We start from the raw sequence: 25,310 nt of genomic DNA on the forward strand, positions 1-25,310 counted from the left end.
GGGAAGTAAAAAGAAAGGAAAGAAGGGAAGAAGGAAAGCAGGAAGGGAGAGAGGGAGGAACAGTGTAGAAAATCAGGATGAGAAAAAACAATGCAAATAAGTGGATCACCCAAGGATGAACATGTGTCAGGTCAATGTGTCATTTTAATAAACCCAGAGGTCCTTTGCATATGAGTAACCAGCCAAGTACCCTGGCGACTTGATTCCCACACTGGGGTAAGGTCAAGGGCTGTGCGCCCAGACACAGCTTTAGAGCAGACTGAACCACCAGGCACTTTGAGTGTCTCCCTCCCTGGCTGCTTCTAGTCAACTGTAAATACTGCCCTGTCAGTGGTGGAAGGTGGCAGGCTGTTGCGGGGAGTTTGGATACCTTTCTGACTTGTGGTTTCTATCTGACCATGACCCAGAGGTTACAGACTTATTTGAGTACCAGCAACTTTGTTCTTGTGTTTTCTTTCTTTCCTTCTTCTTTTGGTACCAGAGATCGAACTGACCACAGTCTCGTGCTTTCCAGGAAGGCGCTTATGCCACTGAACTAAATCTCCAGCTCTTGTGTTTTCTTGTTAAGACAGTGTCACTATGCAGCCCACGGTGGCCTCGAACTCGCAGTGATTCTCCTGCTTCAGCCTCTGGAGTGCGGGGATTACAGGTGTGCACCACCACACCACGCCTGTTCTTGTTTTGTCATTACTGTTCATATTTGGTTTTGTCCTTTTTAGAGTGGGAATTGATAAATGATTAGCAAGACCTGGGCCTCACCCTAAAGCCCCAGAACGGCTGAATGATCACCCTGCACACTATTGTACAATGTGGAAGCTACAGTACGAGAAATTTGTGCAAGAATCAGTGAAAAGTGCAATTAGAAGATGGGCAGAGTGGTAATGGGGTAGGTGAATGTTGCTGGCTGGAATGTGGCCTCTCCAGTGGAAGGTTTTGAAATGTAAATAGGAGCGCTACATGGGAACCTGCGGTTATCAGTAGACGCAACAGCGCTAGGAGTACACGGTGAGTGGGGAGTGTGAAACAGCCTGGTGTGTGCAGAGGACGGCAGGTCATTTAGCATACATAACAAGGTGGAGGAGATAGCACCACGGAAAATCTACTTCGGGGCAGTAGCACACGCATGCACGCACGCACGCACGCACACACACGGGGTGCCCTGGTAAGGGAAGTGCCACTCAATTTCTTTCCGCAGATAGCACACTGGCCACGGGGCAGCCGCGAATCCAGGTTACCGGGTCAGCCGGGATCGGGGACCCCGCGGCGCCGGCACAGCTTCCGCGACAACAGAGTCGGACCGCCGGAGGGCACAGTCCGGTGCCAAGGCCTCTGGCCGGCGCAAGAGGGCAGCGGGGCCCTCCCGGGAGATTAGGAACTCGAGCGGGTGGAGCCATGGCACAGTGACTGGGCGTCGGAGCACTGGCCGGCACCCCTGGCCGCCGGGCGGGTGGCGGCCTCCGGACTGAGAAGGCAGGGCGACTGCTCCATCCTAGCGAGCCGGGAGGTGGAGAGCGCGCTCCTTGTCCAAGGCCACGCCCCCTACTCGGTCTGCGCACGCGCTGCCGCCTATCCTTGGCCTCCGAACCTGCAGGCGGCGATAAAATCCGATGGCGCGAGGTCAAGAGCGTCGCGGTGTGCTTACAACTGCTTCCGGGTCAGAGGGTCAGACGTTCCAGCGCGGTGCACACCATGGTGCAGCTCCGGCCGCGCGCATCTCGTACCCCGGCGTCGGCGGAGGCGATGGTGGACGAGGGCCAGCCGACCTCGGAGGAGGAGGCGGAGCACGGTCTGCTGCTCGGGCAGCCCAGCAGCGGCGCGGCCGCGGAGCCCCTGGAAGAAGACGAGGAGGGGGATGATGAGTTTGACGACGAGGCCCCGGAGGAGCTGACTTTCGCCAGTGCTCAGGCGGAGGCGAGAGAAGAGGAGCGGCGAGTGCGCGAGACCGTGCGCAGGTGCGGAGCCCGCGGCCGGCCGGGAGAGTGGTCCGCGCCGACTGGCCGAGCCCCTGGCACTCACTTGTCACCCCTGCTGCAGGGACAAGACGCTCCTGAAAGAGAAGCGGAAGCGACGCGAAGAGCTTTTCATCGAACAGAAGGTTAGCGGAGTGGGGCGTCTGCGCCTCCGGACACCCGGGGCCGGGTTAGGATTCCCGTGTTTGAGGCCGTTGGGCGAATGGGACTTGGGGTGGACAAGTCACTCATTTTTAAGAGGCCTGCACCCCTTCGTGTCCACCCATTGAAAATGGGAGAGAAGAGTTGTGACTGAATGACAGGAGCTAGGGTGCAGCTCTGACTCTCAGCGGCTGGCTCTACATTTAACCTCATTGCTTTCGCTTTAGAGAGTTTATTTAACCCGAAAGTAGGTTGCTGTGAGGTAAGGTGACCCGTAAAGTTGAACTCTGTACACATAAAGGTGTGATCGCCTTGCCTGGCACACTCGCTACACGGCCCTGACTTCGTAAATCTGACCTGAGAGGTGGAAACTTTTGGACCCCCTTCCCGCTTTTCACCCCGCTTCCCGAGGGTGTGGGCGAACATCCGGGTTTTGTGGCCCCAGTCTTCCCCTCAGCCTAAGATAGCGGGGTGGGGTGGGGTGGGGGGGAGGCAATGCCTAGCCTAATTCATTTATTTGCCTAAATAGACTGTCCTTAGAAAGCAGGAATTTAAGAAGTAACTCCAGCTCGATCTGTATGCATCCGTTTTGTTGTGATAGAATCTCGGTATGTAGTTTAAGCAGGCTTTGCATCCTCACTGATCCTCCTGCCTCAGCATCTTAAGTGCCAGGATTACAGGCAGGCCTTACACCCATGCACTAGCACACCTGGCTAGTACATCACTTCTAACTTACTTGTTTGTGTCTTTATGCTAAAAGAAAAGAAAACTTCTTCCAGACATTATTCTAGAGCAGTTAACTACAGCTTCACAGACTGGGTAAGTAGCAGAATCTTTTTGTATAGTCATGTTTAACAGACTGGTGCATTTATTTAACACAGATAATAGAAAACAGAGCCTAAATTAAACAGCTACACGTGGTATTTGAAAGGTGGAGAGGAATGGTCCACTTCTTTTGTCATTTGCCATTTCTTTTGTTCACTGCAGTAGGTTATTGTAGCTTCTTGCACTCCTGAGCCTAGTGGGTTCTGTGAAAATATTTGAGCACTTCCTGTAGTTAAGGGACGTTAGAGTACAGTGAGTGTTTTAAAGTTACTACTTAGTGCAATGACATTTATCCAGAGGCTTCTAAAACTCAGCATTTCCAGTTGTCTTACCTGCCACCAACCTGTCCTCCTGTTTCTTTTAGCAGCTTTGCCACACACCAGATACTGGGAATCAGTCAAAGTCCACCGGATTCGGTCATCTCCATAGCTGGGGTTTTTCCTGCTGACCCCTTCACTGCTTCCAGTTGAGAAGTTTAGCCCCCATCTACCCATGCCCCTGGGTCTCAAATTTTCAGTAACTGAGCCTTTGCTGGGTGCAGCTTTATCAGCTGACATTGTCTGTTGAGGCTGATCCTTGTCCCTTCATCTTTTTTTTCTCCAAGTATGAGACAGGCCTGCCATTTATTTCAGTTTGATTACTGCGTTCTGTATCTCATTCTTAAGTCTTTTCTATTCTAAGAAGATACAGCACTCTGATCCTAGGGTATTAAGTTTGTTGATGGGGAGTTGGTGACGGAGACTTGCTTTCTGGACTGAGGAAAGAGCTCAAGTAAAAGCTGAAGATGGTGGCAATGAAAGGGGGAAATTCTTCGTAAACTACATGAATTGTGTAACATTTTGAGTAATCTTCACTATCTGCCATTCCTATTAATGGTCTTTTATTTTTGCCTTAGTGCAAAGAAATCACCAGGAAAGCTGAAAGAAGGTATGAGCTGTTCTTATTTAAGTAATTTCTTGTGAATGTCAAGTGCCTTTGCACAATCTTCCATTGACCTCCCCTGGGTGAGGCCAGTTTGAGCTTGTCCCTGCTGTTTCTTACAAATAAAACTTACATCTGCTATTGGCAGGAACATTTAAAGTGAATTCAGTAAATGTTTCTGATTTACTTTTATGTAAATGCTAACTAGACAGTCTGACTCATTTTTTAGTGAGTTTACACAAGAAAAGAGAAGACTGTGAGAAAGAGAAGAAGGTGAAAGTAGAGAAGGTCCAGTCTGTCAGGTAGGCCCCCCCCGGGGGGGGGGGTTAAAGGGCCGCGGGAAATACTGCACTGCACATTCATCTGCTGTAGGGAGTCAGTTTTGCTAAATTATACATTTACTTACTGTACTTAGAATATGGATGTTAATCTACTTTTAAATAGCCTCGTAATGTGTCATTATTTGTATATAAAAAAATTAAATTCCACTTTTTATCACTGTTAGAAACAGCAGACAAAAATACTTTGGGAGCACACCTCTGGGGACGCAGCCAGCAGCTGTGGCGGGGCCCTTGGCCAGCACGTTCAGGGCCTGGGTTCAATCCTCAGCACTGCAGTGAACCCAGAACGCGTGCGCGTGGGGAGTGCTGCTCTGGCCGAGCACTTGCTTAGCATGGGTGCTTAGCTCTGGGTTCTGTCGGCAACCACCACCAGAGGAAAACAGTTAGAGTTAAGCTTGTTTGGCTTTTTATATTAATCACCAGCCAGAGAAGCTACGTAGCTGTGAGGCTGAAGGACCAAGACCTGAGGGACGCACGGCAGCAAGCAGCCAAAGCCTTCATCCGTGATTCCCTGTATGGTCCAGGAACCAACAGAACTACCGGTAATTTCTAATTGGCTGTTTTTCTATTTTTCTTATTCCTTTTACTGCAAAGAAAACAAGTAACAGATAATTCTCTTTTAGTGAATAAGTTCCTGTCTCTTGACAACAAGAGGGCACCAGTGAAAAAGGCTGCAGCCCAGTTTCTGAATAATGCTTGGGGTAAGAGCTTGATGCTTGGCTTTGATAATTTTAGTTTAAAATTAGATAATTAGATTAAATGAAGAGAATCTTGAAAAAATTTTAATTTCATAGTTTTTGAGTTTTAACTAATACTTAATAATTATTCTTATTCCATAAAACTTTCAATTCTAGGTGTCCAGAAAAAACAAAATGCGAAGCGGTTTAAAAGGCGATGGATGGTCAGAAGGATGAAAGCTTCTAAGAAGTAAATTAAAGCTAAATGAAAAAATCTGTACTTTGTGAAGAATTTTCAGTTATTTAATTTAGAGGATTAACCTCTAAAAGGCTCATTATTTCCAAAGTCTTCGCTCTGGGGTAGTAACTTGCCGAGTACCGGCCTGCTCTGTAGTCTTGAGGTCCTGAAAGAAAGCGTCTGTGAAAGCAGTTTTCCTTTTCATCCATGTAGCGGCACCAGAAGCCGTCCCCCTTCAGTAAGAATAACTCGGGTCCTCCCAATTGCTGGTGGCAGGGAGGACAGGAGCGTAGCTGTCTGTAATGTTCTTGGTGAGAGAGAGGATGCAGAGTCTGAGTGTAGATAAGGGTGTCTTGGTCCTAGAGAAAAACCAACTAATGCCTTTACCAAACCCAAGAGTGAATCTGATTTGTGGAACAAGCTGACCAAACTTAATGTCTGAGGATTTGCTTGATTGGCAAATCCTTGTGATAGTGAACATAAAGAAGTTCCTTGTTTTTGTGTCACACACACACAGTATTAGGTTGACCCTAACAGGGAGGCCAGAGCAGTGGAGGCAGTGTCAGACTGTAGAACTCAGAATGATGGTGGTTAATGCCATCGATACGAGTAACTTTTCTTAGGCCATAATTGTACAAATACTTAAAAGACACTCTTAAAATCTGTAGAAGTAAATTTTTAATGGCTGGTTAATTATATCACTACATTTTTATTGCAATATAGTACTCATTTAAGCACTTAAAAATGGAAGGTGTACAAAGATTAAATTAAGACACGGTAAATTACTAAATATTTGGTTTTTATATAAATAAAGGTCATAACCACACTGTTGACATGTAATACTGTTATAATACAACAGTTAAACTTTGTGAGTCTACAACAGAAGTCATCTGTAGTTAAACAGGAAACAAAGTTGAAAAAGACCATGTTAAAACAAAACTACTGGGACTAACAGGTCGGGATTGTAAGTAGCAACAAACATATTCACTCAGCTCCTGAGTATTTCAAGTTTTACAGTACACATTAAAAATGATTTTTTTCCATCAACACTATAAATTCAAACTGTCGGATGTTTATGCATTTTGCAAGTTACACTGATTGAATGCTTATATGGGAGTGGGGGTCGGAACATCTCCCATTTGAAGTTTACATCACCCACATGCTAACACAACACTACTTATTCCATTTCCTTCCCCCTCTCCCCCCCACAAAGAAGGCAGGAGTTTTTGGTTTCTTTTAGGTAATTGTTTTAAAGGATTCCGGATGATCAATTTGAATGTCTGAAATTCAGTAATATTTAACTCTTAGACAACTAAGAGGTTAAAGATGGAAAATAATTTCTCCTAACACTAAGTTAGAAAATCATTTGCATCATGCTGTAAACTAGGAAGCAATGTAAAGCGACAAAAACCTGTCCCCAGTACATAATTTAAAAAACTCTAAATCTCCCATCTGCAGAGCCGGTCTACTCCGTGTTGACAGGGTGCCACAGCACAGTGTGAGCCCGAGGTGCACAGCTAGTGTAGGTAGTCTTCCACTGTGGCAAACGCACAGGATCCAATTCCAGATCGAGCCATCAGTCCTAGACACTGCGTGGCCTGTCCCATTGCTAGGGCAAGTGGAGGTTGCTTTGGCAGATTGTGGGTTTCTGAGGAAAAAAAGATTAAAAAATGAAGATAGCAATTAGCGAAATATTTTTTTTAAAATCTCTCAATTGGGAAAATACCAAATTTCTTACACGATTATCTATGCCTGCCTAACTCGTAACTTGGTAGCAAAGGCAGCCTGATGCCTGGCCGTGCTGTGACAAGGTAGTACGGCCACTGGGTCCCCAACCGTAGAAAAGCTTGCAGGGTCAGATTTAACACATCATCTTTACTGTCTGTGACAGAATGAGCAGTAACAAGCACGTGTCTCGTACTCCCCTCTGCCGGACCAAGGTCAGTCAGCATTCACAGAAAAAGCACCACGTGATGGCCACTAAGGATCTGATGGGCGCTCCCACCTGGGCGCATGCTGGTGAGGCCCACTCAGGAGCAAGTGGTGATGGTGGCTGGTAGAAAACACAGCAAGGCCACCTGACAATTCTGGAGGGGTTAACTTAAAACTGATGGTTCAGGCATTTTTAAAAACTGGCAAGTTTTAAGATGCTACATACCACAAGTTTATCAGTTGTAGGAGAAATGGCAATAATTATCACAATTCCTTGCCAGGATGGAAAAATATTCATGGTGATAGTTCAACTAATCATGTAATTGAGAAGCTGGCAACCTTTGTAGTAACAGTATGTCCAAACTATGACTCAGTACAGTGACCAATCAGGGCTTCACAGGCACCGCTTGACAGCGTGCTGGGAGGCTACTATACACCCTGCCCACAATTCGGTGGTGAGAGAGAGAAGGAAAGTTTCCCAAAAGAGTGTAGCAGAAAATCAAAAAGCAAGTGAAGGTACACAGGGAAGTAAAACAGGAATAAGAACAAACAAAGGTACGAGAAGTATGCTTTAACTAGCTGCCAGTGGGGTAAGACTGACAAAACCACCTTAGTAAACACTGAAAAACAGTAACCTAAGCCAAGGTTCACAGAGAAACAAGTATCCTTGGTCCAAGGAAGTGAGATGTTCTCTGTCTTTAAACTTTTTGGACATAGGAAGTAAGATTTATGTACAATTACACACTGCACAGAGCTGAACCTATCTAATGCATAATATAATGCACAAACATACTTAAAACCTTGCCATTAGTTTACAAGTATTATATAATTTTAAAATAAGCACCATAGTTGAATCTGCAATATAGAGTGTATCTTGGATAATTCCTAATTCCTTTGAGGAGCACCCCCGCCAAAAAAACTGGCAGTCTCCAAATTTTTTACAAGTTTGATTGTTGCCTAGTAAATTGTATCTTCATGATTACACAGTGCTACAATTTGAAAGACAGTAAACCACAATTTTCCCCACAATGCCAGTTTTTATTTTTAATCAGTAGAGCCAGGCGGATTTTGTAGAACCAAAGAAAAGATACTAACTAAAAGAAATTCATTTTATTACATGCAGTTTAAGGAAATTAACACAAAGGACAGGAATTATTCCCAAATGTATTAGTCCTTAACCAATAATTAATGAACTTAAGAGCAAAGATACAGAAGGCTAAACACTTCCTGCTTCCTTCATATTCCTGCGGTGAGGGGCCTGGCCCTCATTCCCTGTCCCCAGAAGGGTAACTTAGGAGACTTGTCATTACTCTGTGACACTACCCTAGTTTTCCTCAAATAGTCGGAAACGTGACTAAAAGCTCCCAAATCTAAGAGCCAAGCGCACAGCACAGACTTAAAAACTGGCCTAGAGGCCCAGTTTACCCAGAGCCTTGTAAAAACTCCTCTAAAAATCACCTCTGAAGAGCACTCCCCCAGGGGCTGTTTACACAGCCTCACCCAGCCCTGCAGAGCCTGCGCTGAACCGGGCACAGAACCCACACATTGCAGGCCAATCCTGTGACCCGCAGGGTGGTCTCCTGCCTGCTGCCCCTGGCTAAGTCTTGCCTTTAAACTGCCTTCCTCTTCCTCAGCCTATTCTCCGGGAAGGGCCTGGAGCTTAGTGCAATTTAAATTTGATCCCAAGGATTGGTGGTGATGGGGTGCTCCAAGGGGCCCTGTGGGAACATGATGTGGGCAGCTCAGGTCACCCCTGTCGGGGGAAACACTGCCGGCCCGGAGGGGATGTGCAGGGTGCTCAGCCATCAGCCAGGGACCCTGCTGACCCCTTCCAGCCACATCTCACGCTCTTTTCCCTCCTTCACACTCTCCTTAAGCCAGCAAAGCCTCCAGAACTTTCTCTGAGTTTATCTGTTCCCTTCTAGGCTTGCTCTTGTGGGCCAAGGCTTAGAACCATGTTGTCATTAACACTCCAAGATCTTCACAGCAGCTGGGTCTTCTTAAAAGCCCAGGTTAAGGGGCCAGGGATTTAGCTCAGTGACGTAAGTGCCTGGCCAGTACAAGGTCTTGAGTTCAATTCCCAGTACCAACAAACAAAAACCCCAGTTCTGATCAACCTGCTGCAGAGAAGCAGGCCGGAACCACCACCACACCAGGCTGCTTTCTCAGCTGGGCCAATACAAGTTAACCCATTCCTCACCCACTGTCCCTGGCCCTAATCCCCATCTTCACCCTCTCCTGCAACTCTGGTGAGTCAGCTCCTGATGCCTTCTCACACAGCAGGCCGCCTTCAGCTCACACCCAGAATTCCCTCCAGTGCTAGAGGCAGAGTGTGGTCCAGCCAACTCAGTGAGCATTCGCACTGGTGCTCCCAAGTGCCAGCCTAGAAATGAGCGGCAGAAAATTCTGCTCTTTAGTTTTAACATAAGAACCACCAAAATATTCACCAAAACACAAGCAAGAACCACCAAAACATAAATGAGATGATTTATGGCTTACACTTCCACTCCTCTGCAGATGGTCACAGATGCTCCCCACCCCCACCCCTTAGGGTCCATTCAATCTGGATTTGGGGTAAAGGAGGAAGATTTCTGTATTTTAAGGTAGGTAATTTTATTTATGTGTGGCTGAGAGATGAATTCAGGGACTTGAAAATGCCAAGCAACTGCTCTACAAAACAGCAATACCAATCCAACTTTGTGTTTTAAAAATACAGAAAACAGCCAGGTGCAACTTCTTGGGAGGCTGAGACAGGAGGATTGTGAGCTCAAGGTCGACGGGTGATATAGTAAGAATCCCGTTTTTGAAAGTGAATGCGCATGGACATAAACATTTGCTTTATGATTTCATCAAAGTATAAATGTCAACCCAAATGCCTTCTCTCAAATCAGCAGAGATCCAGCTGAAGCTGTGCTTCTGGCTTTACTCACCTAGTATTGCACTGTTGAGGGCTGAGCACACAGGTTCCCTCTGAATCGGGTCAAGCTGATTTCCTACGGGGCTATTCCAAGGGTCTGAGTATGCGAGCAGACTGAAGGCATCCTGTTGAAAACAATGATGTGGTTTTTAACTCAAACAGTTCGGTTGCTACACTATGTTCACAATGGTTCTAACCTGAGAGAAAGGGATCGGCGGTATAGCTCAGTGGCATAGTGCCTGCCTGGCAAGTACAAAGTAGTGAGTTCAATTCTAGGTACCAAAACAAATAAATAAATAGAAAGTAATCTATGGCTTTAGGGCACTAGACTACTGTTTTGTTTTGTTTTTAAATTTTATTATTTATTTATTTGGGGGGTTGCCTTTTGTGGTACTGGGGATCAAACCCAGAGTATTTGAGCTATATCACCAGCCTTTAAAAAAAAATATTTTTTGAGGAAAGGTCAACTTGTTCAGGCTGGGCTCAAACTTGCAACCATCCTGACTCAGCCTCAGTGCTAGGATCACAGGTGTCCCCCACTGCCCAGCTAGACTAATAACCTCTAAAGCCAGCTACCCTGTATGTGGGATGCTCTATATTTTGAAATGCTAAACTATGGGGCAAAGCCTAGTTTATTATTCATATGAACAACCAACCACTTTTATTCACCTCTCTCATCCATTTCCCACTCTTACAACACATGGGCAAAAAAGCTGAAAACAATTTCAGAGGAATGAGATAATACTCAGGGAAAAGCAAAGCCTGAAGACAATGTATCATTTGTTACCAGCGTCAGGAACTCAGCCTGGGAAGGGTAGGGCTGGCTTCAGAAGGCAGAGATGGAGGGGTGCTAGACAAACGGTCAACTTGTGAGCTCAGGCCGCAGCACCTTCAAAATGCCGACTACTATGATTTCTAACGAATAGTTTTCTAGCTTCAGCCCCTCAAGCCATCAGATTCTACTCCTAGTATCCAATATTCCTACAGCAGCAAGGAGAAGAGGCCTCCGGGGCAGCTGTGCTTGTGCCCCTTTCCACCCAAAGAAGTCTCCGCGCAGTGACCACAGGAAAAGCCCACAGAGCTCGCCAAGTTGGTCCGAGGCTGCAGAACAGGGAAGGCTGGCGCCTGTGGGCCAGCACAGCGCTCTTCCCCGAGATTAGACAGCTTGGTACACCATCCGGTTGGTCTCCCGCCCCAGTGGTAATAAAGTTCTGGGAAGATGCAGTTATTTACTCTTTTGTATCCCCTGCAGCTACTCACAGGAACTGCACCCCAGAAAGACTTCATATATGGGCTGATAATGAAAACTACAGAGGGTTTCTGCATCCCACAGAGCCACCTGGCTCTGTTTGCTGTTCCCCACCTCAGTTCAAAGGTACCGTGGAAAGAATACATTCTCTGATACGTGTTGTGCACACATGTTAATGCCCCAGGATGAATGTACACATTAAGAGCTGCAAACACACACTAGTAAAAACTTAAAAACTAAAAGAGAAATAACAGATCCTGCGTCGTGTGAAGCTCACTCTGACTTTCTAAAGGATGAGCTGTGCTCAAGACCCAAGCCACCTCGTAACCATCCGATGAGGTGCTGTTACCAGTTAGATCATGAGTCAAGAAGGCAGAACAGCTGGCCTGCCCCTCCGCGGGGGACCTGTCAGGGGTGATGGGTCATCGCCCTTCTCCTTTCTCTGCTTCCTGGCCACCCCAGGTGGGCAGCTCTCCTGGCCCAGGCCTTCCTACCAAGGCTCCTGTGTCTGAGCCTGCTGAACACGGCCTGAGGCTTCTACAGTGTGAGCCACACTGTTCTCCTTCTTAAGCCTTGGACGTCAGGTATTTCATCCAGCAACCAGGACAGTGACTAAGGTGCCATCTTCACAGCAGAGAAAAATTTAAAGAGACGTACTGAAAAGCTGGGGCTGGGAATAATTAGTGCATAAAACTCTCCTCATGAGTGGACACCCGCACCCCACCACAAGGGGGAAAGAAATGCTGCAGTCTCAAATCTCAGCATCACACCCTCAAGGGTTTAAAATGTCACAGAAATAATTTACTGGGCACTAATATACATCATCTCATTTAATCCCTGTGACTTTCTGAAGCTGGAATCGAGCGGTGACAGTAAGATCATATACTATGCCATTTTCAGTAAGATGTAGTTTTTTTCCTTTAAATGCCCACCTACATGTTAAGAGGAACAAAACATAATGCAAAAGCTTTCACTACTTCTGTTGAAGACAGCTGCCAGCACCATCAGACAGACAATAATGTCCAGCACCTAGCCGCTGCTTTGGGAGCTCACACGGGCACATAAGGAGGCAGGCAGTGAATAAGCAACGTTTAACATTTTACTAGTAACTCAACAAAAATAGGTTTAGAGTACATGCAAACTGAGACTCAGTCAAAAGAGAGAAAAAGTACGGTCAGCACCTTGAGTAAGGAGTTAGATCCGAAATTATGCCCAAAATCACACTAAAAAGCTTGACACCTTTTCATCAAGGCAATGGGGCTTTAAATAAAGACAGTGATGGGTAGGAGATTTGGTTTTACTAGAGTCACACAACAACACTCTCACTCTTGGCCTGGAAGTAAAATATACCCAAAAGCAAGAACACCACACAATCTGTAAAGGAGACGAGAAGTTTGTATCATTCAGCTCCCAGTAAACATCTCGAACTTCATCTTTACAAAAGAAAGCAAAACCAGCAAATCAATGTTGTTTTAAATCCTGCTATAAAACTTAACTAGTCATAACCAAGGAAATGAAAATATGGCAATTTTTGGCTACTAGCAAATCTTCGCCCTCAAACAGGACTGAAGCGGTGGCGTCATCACGGCTGGTTAGTCGGAAGTTTCCGACAGCGAGGCAGCAATCAATAGCAAGGTCACAACAATATCTTATCTTTTGACTCAATTCTATTTCTAGGACTTACTTCACTGGAATGGTTAAAGCACACAAAGATACACGTGTACCACGTTAGTAAAGCGCTGGACCTAAGAGCAAACGGAAAGACGCAGCAGAGCAGCGTGTGAGCCGACACCGCACCCCACCGAGGGTAGCCGTCAGCTTTAAGGAGTGTACAGCAACGCTCAGAAAACAGAGAAACTGCTCTTTTTATCGAAATAAGGCAAAACCGTGTCACTAGAGTTACTACGTAAAATCTACAAGCAGTAAGGCACAAAACTCAAACTATCTGAAATGCTGCTAATATGGGTTATGCTTCATTTACTGAAAAAGTCTGTGGAAATCACTTCTGAGGGAAATGTGACATCGTTTAGGTAGGATTCTCACACTTGGCTTAGAATCTGGAGCAGTTTCTAAATAGGGTGAATCTAACTAGTTCTATTTCTGTTTTCACTGCCTGATCTACAAAGCTCCTGGGGCTGGGGCCGGGGCTGGGGCTGCGCACCCCGGCCGACTCCAGCGTGCCTGTTACGAGGTCTTGGCACACTGCACAGCTCACAAAACGGGCACCGCACAAACCAATGCGGCAGCCTCGTGGGAGCTACTAGCAGAACTAAGCAGTAAAAAGAAAAAGACAAAAGGAAAGAAGAAAAGACTTAAAAAGCAAGAATGAAGAGAAACAGCAGGCGGTCCAATGCTGCAAGACTCCCTGCCCATCTGTAACAGCAGTGGTCACTCACGGGCTGTGGACTGCTGGCCACTCTGCAGGAAGGGGAGGCAGCACATGCACACACGCGCGCACAATAAAGCAACTTAGGTAAACCTCACAACCAAGCAAACCATTTTTCACATACGTGCAGTCATGCCTCAGGCCCTCCACAGCGACAGACCACAACACAACCGTGGTCCCTGGAGAGCATGATGAAGCTGAAGGATTCTTATCACCTAGGGACAGCGCAGCTGCTGTCACAGTGTGCACAGTGCCAATGCTTATGTGTCTGTGGTGACACTTGTGTAAACAACCTCCTATGCTCCCGGTCATATACAAGTAGAACACACACAATCATGGACAGTACATCACAGGAGAAATAATACTACAATAATAATACAATAATAATAATAGTAATCCATTGTGGTGCCACAAGCAAAGCATATATTCACATTACGTGGTCAAGACGTGTGGTAGGCGTAAAGTCACAGTACAATGCTTGCGTGATGACAAAATCTTACGGTTAAGCAACACATCCCTAGACATATTAGCAGAAACTTACGCAGATCCCAAAACATTAAAGATTAAAAAGAAAAATCCCTACAATTACATGTGACCCTAAGTGAAGAACAGAACCTCCCCTATAGCAAAAAGGATTTGCAGTTAGCCCGCAACTCTTGCAGTCTTGCTCCCTGGCTCCTGTGGTTCTATCACAGTGGGTCTATCACACGCATCCTCCCCACTGGGCCACGATAAGGCCCGGGAAGGCATGAAGCAGCTCCGAAGAGGAAGTCTCTGCAAGCAGCCGGCAGATGCTTAGAAGTCAGACAGGCAAAATCAGCCAGCCAGATTCTTCATATGAAGATCAATCACTGCTCCACATAAGTCAGTGTATAATCAAAAAGTATCTTTGAGGACTGGCCATGAAGCACTTTCTGAGCTTCATGCAAATCAAAATCAAAGACCCAGTCAGCTGACAGAATGATGGAATCTTAAACTTTTCAAAGATCTACATATAAATCGCACGTTCCTTCATCCTACTCACTTTGCACGAAGCTTTACAAGGGAAACTAAGTCAGACGACCTAGTGTAAGAAGTCAAGAATCCTTAAAAACATTTCGTATTTCCAGACACATTATCTCCTATCACAGCAGTTCTCAGCGTGTGGTTCAAGACCTTTTCTCAGGGGGGCGGTGACACCGAAATTGTTTTCACAGTACTAACATTTACCTTGCCCTTTTCACCTTCATTCTCATAACCAGACAGCCGAGAGTCTGCAGTACAGGACGTGGGATACTCCGACAGATTGGGTGCAGGAGGAGGTATGAGAATCCAGCTCATCCTCTATTACACCAAGCACTAACAGATCTACAAAAACATAAGGCAATGCTACTTCTCATGGTAGAGGGGGGGTGTTCATAAAAAAGTTACTTTATGGTTTCATTTTACAATCGATTGTTTTAGTTTTAACTTTCAATATGGTAAGAAAAAAGCAGTCCATCTAATCCATTTTAACCCATATAAAAACTCTCTGAGAATCCTTAATAATTTTTAAAGGATTCAGACACCAAAAATTAAGAACCACTGCCATAAAACACCCTTAGTACCTAACTAAGCAGTACTGTTTTCCAGTGGAGATTTTAGGCACCTAAAATAACAAGCCTACGTGTTGTTTCTTTGTAGACCTCTTAGTATCTGAAAAAGTTGTTAAATATTCCACAGTAATGCATATAGGAGCTATTTCTTAGTGGTGATGTACACATTAAAGAAATATTTAAAAGAGGGAAGGTTAAGACATAATCTGAATTTAAAGAAAATCTTAATCTTTCTAGGACAACGACAAACAGCTATTTTCCAGCAATATGACTGCCTCCTTTAATTGCTTAGATTGAAATGTATTTCAATTCCATTATCCACCAATTCCTTTCTATTAGCACTGAAAATTCAAAATTTAACTTTCTTTTTTTGTATCTCATGGTCACTATTAGCAAACGAGGTACTAAGTATGGTGAACAAACTCTCTCACCACAATTCCTGAAATCCCAAAGCCTTGCGTGGGAGGTGGTATTAAAAGTGGCTCTTTAACCTGCCCAGACTGTGTAGATCTGTTCCAGCCACACAAGTGCCACACAGCTCCTTTGCAGGGAGGCAGTTGTCAGCGCACTGTATTAGGTGCCACTTGATGCTGCTGATTGTGACTCAGGTCAGGAAGAGACGGCAGTGTTCTCTGCCCTGCAGATGCTGCTTCTAAAGCAATCAAGTTTACAGTCATTCAACTCTGAAAGACTCCTACATCACTTCAACTAATAGCAGCTAACAGTAGTCTGACTTAATTAGTCGAAAAACTTTCAACTGATATACAAACTTGTGGCTAACTTGCTGAAGTACTAAACTTTTATCCCTCTTACTATCAATCAAGGACACCAACTTGTAAGAGACTTTGAAACATATTTTAACCATTCTAGCCATGAAAACGCCCTAATCTCTCATTGATTCTGATTAAAAACGAAAACCAAGTGCATCACATTCAGTTTGCTGCAACCTTGAACAATGTTTACTAAAAGCTATTTCAAATTTACAGTTTTATCAGCACATTCACATTTCTCCCAATTACACAGTAACTCTGCCAATTATACAGCTGAGAAAACAAAACTAGGAGTTAAAGTTAGCTAAAAAGGACACGCGGCGCTCACATGTAGCACGTTTTCACTTGGAATCCAGAGCTCTTAATCCCACGACATCTTCATTCACAAATGGGCGAGAAGCTGGCACTGGTGGAGAGCTCAGGTCTAAGCTCCCCTGCATAAAGCTCAGTGTTGGGACAGAGTTGCACCTCAGTCCTGCAATGCCGCAACAAGGCTGGCCCCGGTGCAGCAGCTGGGGTCACGGCCCTTTGGAAAGTGACTTGGTCAGAGAGCTCTCAGCTCCCACTCCACGATGGCTTCATCCATGGACAGCTCCACGGCCCACTGGGCTGCTTCGGGGTGGTGAACCTAAGGAGCGGGGCCTGGCTGGGAAAGCCGTCCCCAGAGGCAGGTCCTAAAGGGCACACTGCGTCCCTGCACCTTCTTTCTTTGTTTCCTCCACCATGCGCGCCCACCAGGACCTTCGGCCTCCCCTCATCCACAACCAACCACGTCCAGTCCAGCTGAACCCAGCAACTGTGCCCCGAGGGAGCTTTTCTCCTCTGATTTTTCTCAGGTGTTCTGTCGCAGCAGCAGAAAGCTGACACACTCACCTTCAACATTTTTTTATTTGCCGTATTCTTGCCACACTCTCTCCTCAGCTGTTCACTCATGGCTTGCAACTCTCTACCGAAGTGGATCATCCTTTCTATGGCGGCCTGGCTTCCTCCACACAGCTGGCGTCTTAACTGACTGGAGTCAACTTCTGTAAGCAAAACAAACAGGTTACCACCTGCGAAGTGAAGAAATGAACTAGTGTTTCGGAAACATTTGAATACCGATTTAGTAACTACTTCATCTACAAGTGCAAATTTAAAACATTTAACATGAACTTTGTAGCTAGCAGCAGCAGCATGTTTTCTGGGTCTGGAGTATGAGATCAAACATCCAGCGTGTGGCCAAGAGATGGCCCCTTTCAGTCCTAGCATGGATCTGGTACTTCAGGGAAAACTTCATAAAAGTTACATAAAATTCTCTAAAACTGTATCAAGCAATATTTAAAAAGTAAAATTAAAACAGAAATACTGCCTCTCAGGCTGCTTTAACTGACAGAACAGAGACAGAATAAAATGGAAGATGAAATGCTAAATGACTCCAGCAAAAAAACAGAAATACATTTTTCCAAATTAAAGAGTTAATTAAACTACTAGAAAAACATTACCTTTACAAAGTACTTTCTATATCTGATTAACAATGATAACCATATAAATCACTACTAACAAATCATTTGTATGATGATGATGATAATGGCTAACGTTTACTACATACTTCACTACAAGAAAAACACAATTTCATCTTCACAGTGACCTAAGAGACAGTTATTTTACCCATTTTACAGAGGAAGAAACTGAGACACAGAGCACTTAAGTACTTTGTCCAAGGTCAAACTGGCTAGTAAGTAGCAGTTGCAGAAACCAAACCCAAGTCAGCTGGCTCTAGAGCTCCTGCTCTTCATACTGATGTTACTTGACTAGTGAGGGTGAGTTTCCTGATTTCTAGCAGAGGAGAACTTGGCTGCCTTTCTAGCAATTTGAACAAATACATTTTAACTGGAAAATACCAAGAAATGTATTGTTGCCAAAGAATTCTAAGAAATCATTTGTAAGTATTGATAACTTTTATATTCTCCATTTTGTGAGAATGTTGGTTGATGGTTTCAATTTAAGGTATAATCCACTGCATAAATTTTCAACAAGATAAAAGTATGTACATGAATATATCCTGAACTTTTTTGCTAAAGCAGGGGAGGCCACAACTGAGCACTTTCTACATGCTAGATAATACTATGCATCATCACACAGTTGTATTAAATGCATTTAAGAAATTCTGTTTAGGGGCTGGGGATTTAGCTCAGCGCCATAAGCACCTGCCTTGCAAGCAGGCAGTCGTGAATTCCATCCCCGGTACCGGAAAAAAAAAAAAAGAAATTCTGTTTGATCAATGATTTGTAACATCTTCTCTACTCATGTGTGTGTCTACAAGTTCCTCACCAGCACCCTGACGCTCTGCTGCATGCACCACAGCACTGACGCTGAGTGAAGCAAACCATCTGGCACTTCAGAAGGAAAAGTAAGTCTAGTCAAGTAAGTCTACTTGCTAGCAATCCAATCTCAGAAGAAACTTTAATATGCATTTAATTTTAAAATTTGACTTATGCTCATCAGCTGTGAATCAGTACAAGTAAAAACATAACCTTGTAGCCATCATTTTTTATTAAAAATGTAAGAAATATCACTGCAGACCCATTTCGGTGTCACAATCTTCCATTTCGTGGTCATGTTTAGAGCTACCATTTAGGAAACCATTGGATGAAGTTTCTCCAACTCCATTGGAGTAGTGATCTGTTTCCATGTCTACATCATTACTGAAAACGAAAAAACAAACCTAATTTTAGAAAAATCATATTTACAACTTAGTTTAAAATAAATTGCTACTCAACTACATGTCCTGCTTGTAAACTAACTTGTAAGGCAATGGCAGTCTGCAAAGAAGGCATTTATTTAGTTATATTTCAAATCATTCAAAGCCAAACATGTGCCTGACTTTTAACAAATCCAGAGCCCTGGAAGTTAAGGGAGAAGTACAAACCGTACAGAACTTTATGACTCCACATCCATACAGAAAAACTATACTTTGGCACAATACTTTTGTTTTTCAAGCTCAGACCTACTTCCTTCTGAATCAGCTCCTGCCCCAGAATCTCCCCAGACAACCCCTCTGCTTCCAGCAGTTAGCTCCGGAACAGAAGGGAAGAAACCTCTCTACAAACTAACTAAATGAATCCCACTCCTGGAACCCACTGCACTTTTTTTTGCCCTCATCTTCAGCACACTTCTAAATATGCTTTCAGCTTTAACATTTTGGCCTTTGTCTTTATGATTTAAAAATCCAGACACTCAAGAGGCTGAGGCAGAAGGATTACAAATTTGAGCCCAATCTGGACAACTCAGCAAGGCCTTGTCTCAGAATAGCCAGGCTCGGTTCAGTCCCCAGAACTACAAACCAAAGAAACTCTCCCAAAGGTAAACAATTCTTCCAGAAACTGCCCCGCCACACCCGCCACCTTCTCCGCACCTGGCACTGTGCAGGCTCTACTGGCCAGCACTTCTATCGTGTTGGCCAATCTTCACTTGTACTATTACTTGTTTTAGACACAAGTCTGCCAAGTTGCCCAAGCAGAACTCCCAATTCTCTTGCCCCATCCTCTCTAGCAGCTGAGATTACAGACGCATGCCCACTGCACCTGGTCAACAGTGTCATTTTAAACTGTTGTCATGGAGGATATCTGGACAGTCTGCAATTGTCACCCAAAGACTGAATGCCACCTTTGTGCCAGCAGCGCCATACTGAGGTATACAGTACTTAGCATTTAACTGAAGTTTGCAATCTATGCCCTTTGAGATCCAACCACACGTTTCTAAACAACAGTAAATATCTTTCACACTTTCAAGACTCAGGTAATAGTTATGCAATGAAAAGCTAGGAAATGTTAAAATAAGAATGATGTTTCTAAAGCAAATATGTACTTATTTGTAGAAAAAATACAGACATTGTATTTATATATGTATAAATGTGTTATTTATTTGTAGACAAAATTAATACAGACACCATTAGCTAACACCCTAGGCTGTGTGTGCACTCGGACAGGCAAGTTTGTAAGCTAAAGACATCTGTCTGGAAGACAGCAACACGGGCCCCAGAACTCCAGACCAGTCTTAGTTCATCAGAAAAGCGTATTTATCATCTTGACAAACTTTGAGAAATGCTAAGAAATCCCAACTTTACAAAAGTCTAATAAAACCTTTACTATCATGGCTTTGATGGTTTAATAATGCACCAAATTCTTTCCTAAGGAGACAACTCAGTATCTGGGGGGGACTCTGCCATTCACAAGCATTTAAGGCTGCGGCATACACTGCTTGGTTCTGTGGGGATTATGAAACAGCCTCTGTCCTCCTGGAGCAAACACAAAGCTTGTGGTACTTCGCAGTGATTACGGTCAGCATTATGATGAAAGTTTAATCGCAAAGTTCAATTCAACATGTGTGGGGATGTGACCCAAGTAAAATACTCTAGATGTGACATCTGAACATAGGCTTTGCAGTCTGAGCAGAAGTTAGGTGGAGGTATGGGAGGGCAAGGGGAAGAGGAGTTCAGATACAAGGAAAAGCACAAGTTTGCAAGTCCCAAATCCTGGGAAGGAACTTCAGCTCTGCAACTTACTGCCTACTAATTATTGACCTTTAAAAAGAAAGTCATTTTCTAGTATTCAGCTCTACATCTGTAAAATGGTTTAATTAATGCCACTCACCGAAGGAAAGCCATTACAAATCACAAAATAATTCTTTAACTGTTTAGCAGCAGTAAGTAATTCAGAAGTTTATTCGCTTTCCCTTCCCTGCTGGACAGAAAGGAGGATGCTGGGTCACCAGCCCTCTGGTAAGCTGAACTCAGGTCACGTCTGTTTAACAGCTTCCCGCGATGAGGTTAGGATTTAAGAGAAAACCCCCCAAGTGGACTCTAACCTTACTATCTAGCAAAGGGAACTCTCTATGAATGATAAAGTACTAAAGACTTAACATTTAAAAAATTCTGTTCATAATTTCTTTACATAATATTGTAATTTTATATTTCCCAATATGTCAGCTTCACTGTCAAAAGTCACCCCGACCTTCTCAGCAAGCCAGTTCCTTTCCTGATACTCTCTGACCACTTTTGTGGTCCTCCATTATAACCTGCAACCCAACAGCACTTCTATAAATTTTTGTCATATATGATGGAACAATAGATAACCTAGGAAGTCTGATTAATCTCCAAATTTTCAGACTCCTCTCTGCAGAACATTTCAAGTAAGCTTCTATGCTAAAAATTAGGTTCTCTCTTCCTCAGGAATGAAGTGCTGCACTGATGAAGATTTCCATCAAACCAAATGTGAACCAACTGGTTCAAACTCTAGGACAAAACCAGTGTCTGTTGACGGAGATGCTGAATAGCTGGACAGACTAAATGCACACAGATCGGGATTTCTAGTACTCATGAATATTAAACCTAAAGACATCAATGTTTACAGATAGGCTTTCAAAAAGGATTCTGTGTGAAGCTAGATACTCTGAGCTCAGGAAACATTTTTCGTACCACATATTTACTTCCCAAAAACACATACACAGAAAAACTAGTTCCAAATTTTCCTTCAATCAGAGAGGTTAAATACACTATTGTGTCTTTACTTGAAAACAACACTTGTGTGACCATCTGGACAGGTCTGCGGCTGGCAGGAAGACGATGGGCAGCCTCACCCGAGGGAAAGGGGCAGGAGAAGAGTAAGCAACTAAGGACAGAGCCCACATGCAGACTAGCAAAGCAAACAGCTTTAGGGGACTGATTCTCTACCCTTTTACTCTTGGGGCTTGGGAACCCCCAGACTTGTAGTATTAGTCATAGAAGTTCTTTCAAAGTTACTAACCATGATGGCACCATGAAGCCGTTGGCTTATCCTGATGAGAAAGCTCAGGAAATCACTTACCTGGTGAAGTTATTAACTTGCTGTGACCTTGACATATTTATACTGTTCAGTTCTGGTACATTCAAGTTAGATGACTGGTGTTTACTATGGCAATATGATTGATGTGCTTTATTTGATATTATACCATTACTACAACTTTCAAAACCTGGAAAATAAAGAAGAATACACCACATGGTAATAGAAACAGCAATTTATTGATTAGGTTATAAATACTGTCCCCATTACCCTGATTTTATAATGAAGTCTATTTAGACACTGAACAGTATCCCCGAGAGGAAAAGAATGCTCCACTGTGAGCCAGTTATTCCATCTTCTAACATGGAGCTTCATTACGAGTCTCACTCAATCCTCAACCTCTTCCTATGAGGGCAGTGCAGTCATGCACTGTTGGATGACTCAACACTGTGCTGCAAGATACAGTATATGTGCACACAAGCCTAAAAGATACAGCCTAGGAACACGCAGACTATGTGGGACAGCCTATTGCTGCTAGGCTATGGACATGGAGAGTGTGTTGCTCATTTGAATACTTACTGCAGACAGCTGGAACACAATGGTAGGCATTTGTGTATTTAAACATAGAAAAGGTACAGTAAAAAATACTATGTGATAGGAATTTTTCAGCCCTGCCTGGTATAATTTTATAGAACTACTGTCCTGCATAAGATCTGTCACTAACAGAAATGTTATGTGGTGTATTATCTCATGAATACATTTTACATTTGGATACACCAAGGCTCTGAGTTTGGTCAGACCTGAAGTGACTGTAACGTACCTGACAGGGCTGGTTTAGAACCAGACATTCCCTTGCACAGGGCAGTAATGTCAGTATACTGAGAGACGGCAGTGCAGAAAGTACACACTGATTGTGAGAGCAAGCAGAACTGTTACTTTATGAAAGAGAAGACTTTTATCTGACCTGTTTTAGAAAGTTAAATACACAGAGTAAAGATACCATGCTGGAAACAGTCATCAAAGAAATAAACAAAAAGAAAAGAATTGAAAATAGACCCATAGGAGTGACGTACAGCCAAGAAGGGAGAGTTTTAATTAAGTGAACACCAAAGCCACAGAGTAAGGCTGCGATGAGAAGAGAACATGGTACTAGGTAGAAAGCACACTTGCAAGAAGACACTTGAACGCACAGGTTGGTTTAATAACGGTGTCCTAAGGTACTACAGCCAGATCGCCTTTACGTTCACATGTCATCCAAACACACCATTACCTTTCTAATAACAAAGAGCAATGATTTAATTTCAGTGAGAACTCCTTTTGAATGCTGGCACTCGTTTATGAAGACTGAATAAGCTATTCTCAGAAACAGCTCTCTGAGTTACTGCTCGGTAATGACAACATACATCTTTGAGTCTACAATACTTTATCCAAAACATCTTGGAATTAAGTACACACAATTGCAAAACAGCTATTTAGAAATTGTTTAGATATTAAAAAGAGTTTTTTGGCTCAAAATTCTAAAAAAGAGGTAATAGTTTAAGGGTCATTTCACAAGACTAAATCTCACCAGAAAAATGTGCGGCACTTCCTTTGCCTGGTGCTAAATTGTGGATGTTCAGTCCGTGGCTGGGGCTCATGCTTGGGCTACCAAAAGGTCGAGGACTAACAGGGTAACTGTCTTGAGATTTTGGACTTCGGCCTCCCAAACACCGTACTTCACTATCTGTACCATTCACCATTTCTATAAACTGACGCACTCTAAAAGAAAACAGAAAAATTTACTTAGCTGTAACCTTCAAGTACCATTTTGTTTATGTAGTACCCACAGATTTCTGGAAATATTTCAAAAGCTTATTATCAAGGTAAAAATCAGAGTATTTGGCAAAAGATAAAAATAAAAGTATATCTCCTGCTATAATAAATAAAACAAAAATGAATCCTACCATTAAAACCTAAAAGTAATTTAATCTCTAATATTTACTCTTGGTGGCACGTCAAACAGCACGGAAGACACACACAAGAGGCACCCCTCAGCCTTCCTGTCCAGGCACTATTCCCACCGCGTAGCCAAAGTGGGCCTTGTTTTCACTGTCACTAGGAGCAAAACAACTGTCATTTCACTTCAGAGGGTTTATGTCGCTCACAAGAGTGGACATTTTAAGTTCAGTAACATCTGATTATTGAAAAAATAAAAAAGATTTGTAAAACTAATTTTAAAAATCCCCACCAAATCCGAGTGGCTGTTGTCTGAACAGGAAAAAGCGAGTGTTGGTGAGGGTGCTGTGGAATCAGACACCTGCGCTTGGCCGGCGGGAGCAGGAAATGCTGAGCCCACCCAGGAAGACAGAGCGGCGCTTCTTCAACACACAAAGCATCGCCGCACAGTCCCGCAATTCCACTTCTAGATGAATAAATGAAAAGAAGTGAAAGCAAGAACTCCAGCGGGTAACTATGCACAGCAGAATCACACACAGCAGCCAAGAGATGGAGCCACCTAAGCGCGCCCCCACGGAGAACACGCAGTGTTGTTCACTCCTCCCTTCCCATCAGAAGGGAATGCTGGCACACGCGACAGTACGCTCAACACTGAGGGCGTTATGGACAGTGACCACACTAGTCACACAACAGACACTGGCCTGCGGGAGAGGGAAGAAGGGAGAGGGCGCTGTCTGCTGAGCGTGAGCGTCAGGTGGGAAGCTGACGAAGCTCTAGAGATACACAGCGCTGATGGCTGCACAAAAAACGGGAATGAACTGAGCCACACAGAACTTCACACTGAAAAAATGGTTAAAATGGTGATATACTTGACCACAGTTTTTAAAATGCTACAAAGTTACTATAAGGTACTTTTCAAGGTAAAAAATAAGACACTCAACTTCTCAATAAAACCTTTATATTTTTACACAGAAACAGAATAATTAAAGAACATAAAGATCTGGGTGGGGATTTAGCTCAGTGGCATAAGCACCTGCCTTGCAAATGCACGGCCATGAGTTCGATTCCCCATACCAATTATTAAAAAAAAAAAAAAAAGAAAAAGACAAGAGCATAAAGATCATACACAGAAGACAGGACCTGCTAACAGTCTTTAGAACAAAAGTGGTTTTGTTTTGGTTTGGGTGCTGGGGCCTCACACATGCATCAGAATAAGCATATGCTCTACCACTGAGCTATACCCCAAGCCCCCCACTCAATTCTTTTTTCTTTTTCTTTTTGGACTTCTTGAGACAGAATTTCACTAACGTAGTGCAGGCTAGTCCTTTTTTTTTCCCTCTCTTGGTACTGGGGACCGAACTCATGACCTCATACCTGCCATGCAGTGCTTATGCCACTGAGCTAAATCCCTGGTCCAGGCTGGTTTTGAACTCATGGTGATCTTCCTGTGTCAGCCTCCCAACTGCTGGGATTACAGGTATATGCCATTATGCCCAGCTCCCAAAATGTTTTTGAAAAACCCATTACTTAAATGGGCTACAAAACTGTATGTAGATATTTGAAACAAGGTAAAAAAAATTAAAAGTTATGGAAGCATAAAAATGATTTTAATGATATAACACAACAAACGTCATAT

The 25,310-nt window shown here is 43.8% G+C and overlaps 2 protein-coding genes across 2 annotated transcripts in view; one reads left to right on the plus strand and one right to left on the minus strand.

Moving 5' to 3' along the window:
- Positions 1-753: 753 nt before the first annotated feature.
- Nol7 (nucleolar protein 7) lies at positions 754-5,151 on the plus strand. The gene is made up of 8 exons (XM_013151361.3): positions 754-1,952; positions 2,035-2,095; positions 2,872-2,930; positions 3,832-3,863; positions 4,087-4,159; positions 4,622-4,740; positions 4,822-4,899; positions 5,053-5,151. The coding sequence occupies exons 1-8, from the start codon at positions 1,690-1,692 to the stop codon at positions 5,127-5,129; spliced, it is 762 nt and encodes a 253-aa protein (XP_013006815.1). The 5' UTR covers positions 754-1,689; the 3' UTR covers positions 5,130-5,151.
- Positions 5,152-5,774: 623 nt separating this feature from the next.
- Ranbp9 (RAN binding protein 9) overlaps positions 5,775-25,310 on the minus strand; it is a 90,011-nt gene continuing 70,475 nt past the window's right edge. The window contains exons 9-14 of the mRNA XM_063259898.1: positions 23,307-23,497; positions 21,785-21,929; positions 18,504-18,625; positions 16,815-16,966; positions 9,976-10,087; positions 5,775-6,761 (exon numbers count right to left, since the gene is read on the minus strand). Coding sequence (XP_063115968.1) covers positions 6,631-6,761; positions 9,976-10,087; positions 16,815-16,966; positions 18,504-18,625; positions 21,785-21,929; positions 23,307-23,497 — 853 coding nt within the window. The 3' untranslated portion in view covers positions 5,775-6,630. The remainder of the gene's footprint in view (positions 6,762-9,975; positions 10,088-16,814; positions 16,967-18,503; positions 18,626-21,784; positions 21,930-23,306; positions 23,498-25,310) is intronic.

Source organism: Cavia porcellus, unplaced genomic scaffold (genome assembly GCF_034190915.1).
Source record: "Cavia porcellus strain 051 isolate PalLab524CR breed Dunkin Hartley unplaced genomic scaffold, mCavPor4.1 scaffold_13, whole genome shotgun sequence".
NCBI lineage: Eukaryota > Metazoa > Chordata > Mammalia > Rodentia > Caviidae > Cavia > Cavia porcellus.

Bases quoted from the DNA above. Each gene is read 5' to 3' on its own strand.
- Nol7 (XM_013151361.3), top strand. From the start codon at position 1,690: ATGGTGCAGCTCCGGCCGCGCGCATCTCGTACCCCGGCGTCGGCGGAG. The intron at 4,160-4,621 runs GTAGGCCCCCCC...ATTAATCACCAG, and splicing joins GAGAAGGTCCAGTCTGTCAG to CCAGAGAAGCTACGTAGCTG. The intron at 4,900-5,052 runs GTAAGAGCTTGA...TTTCAATTCTAG, and splicing joins GTTTCTGAATAATGCTTGGG to GTGTCCAGAAAAAACAAAAT.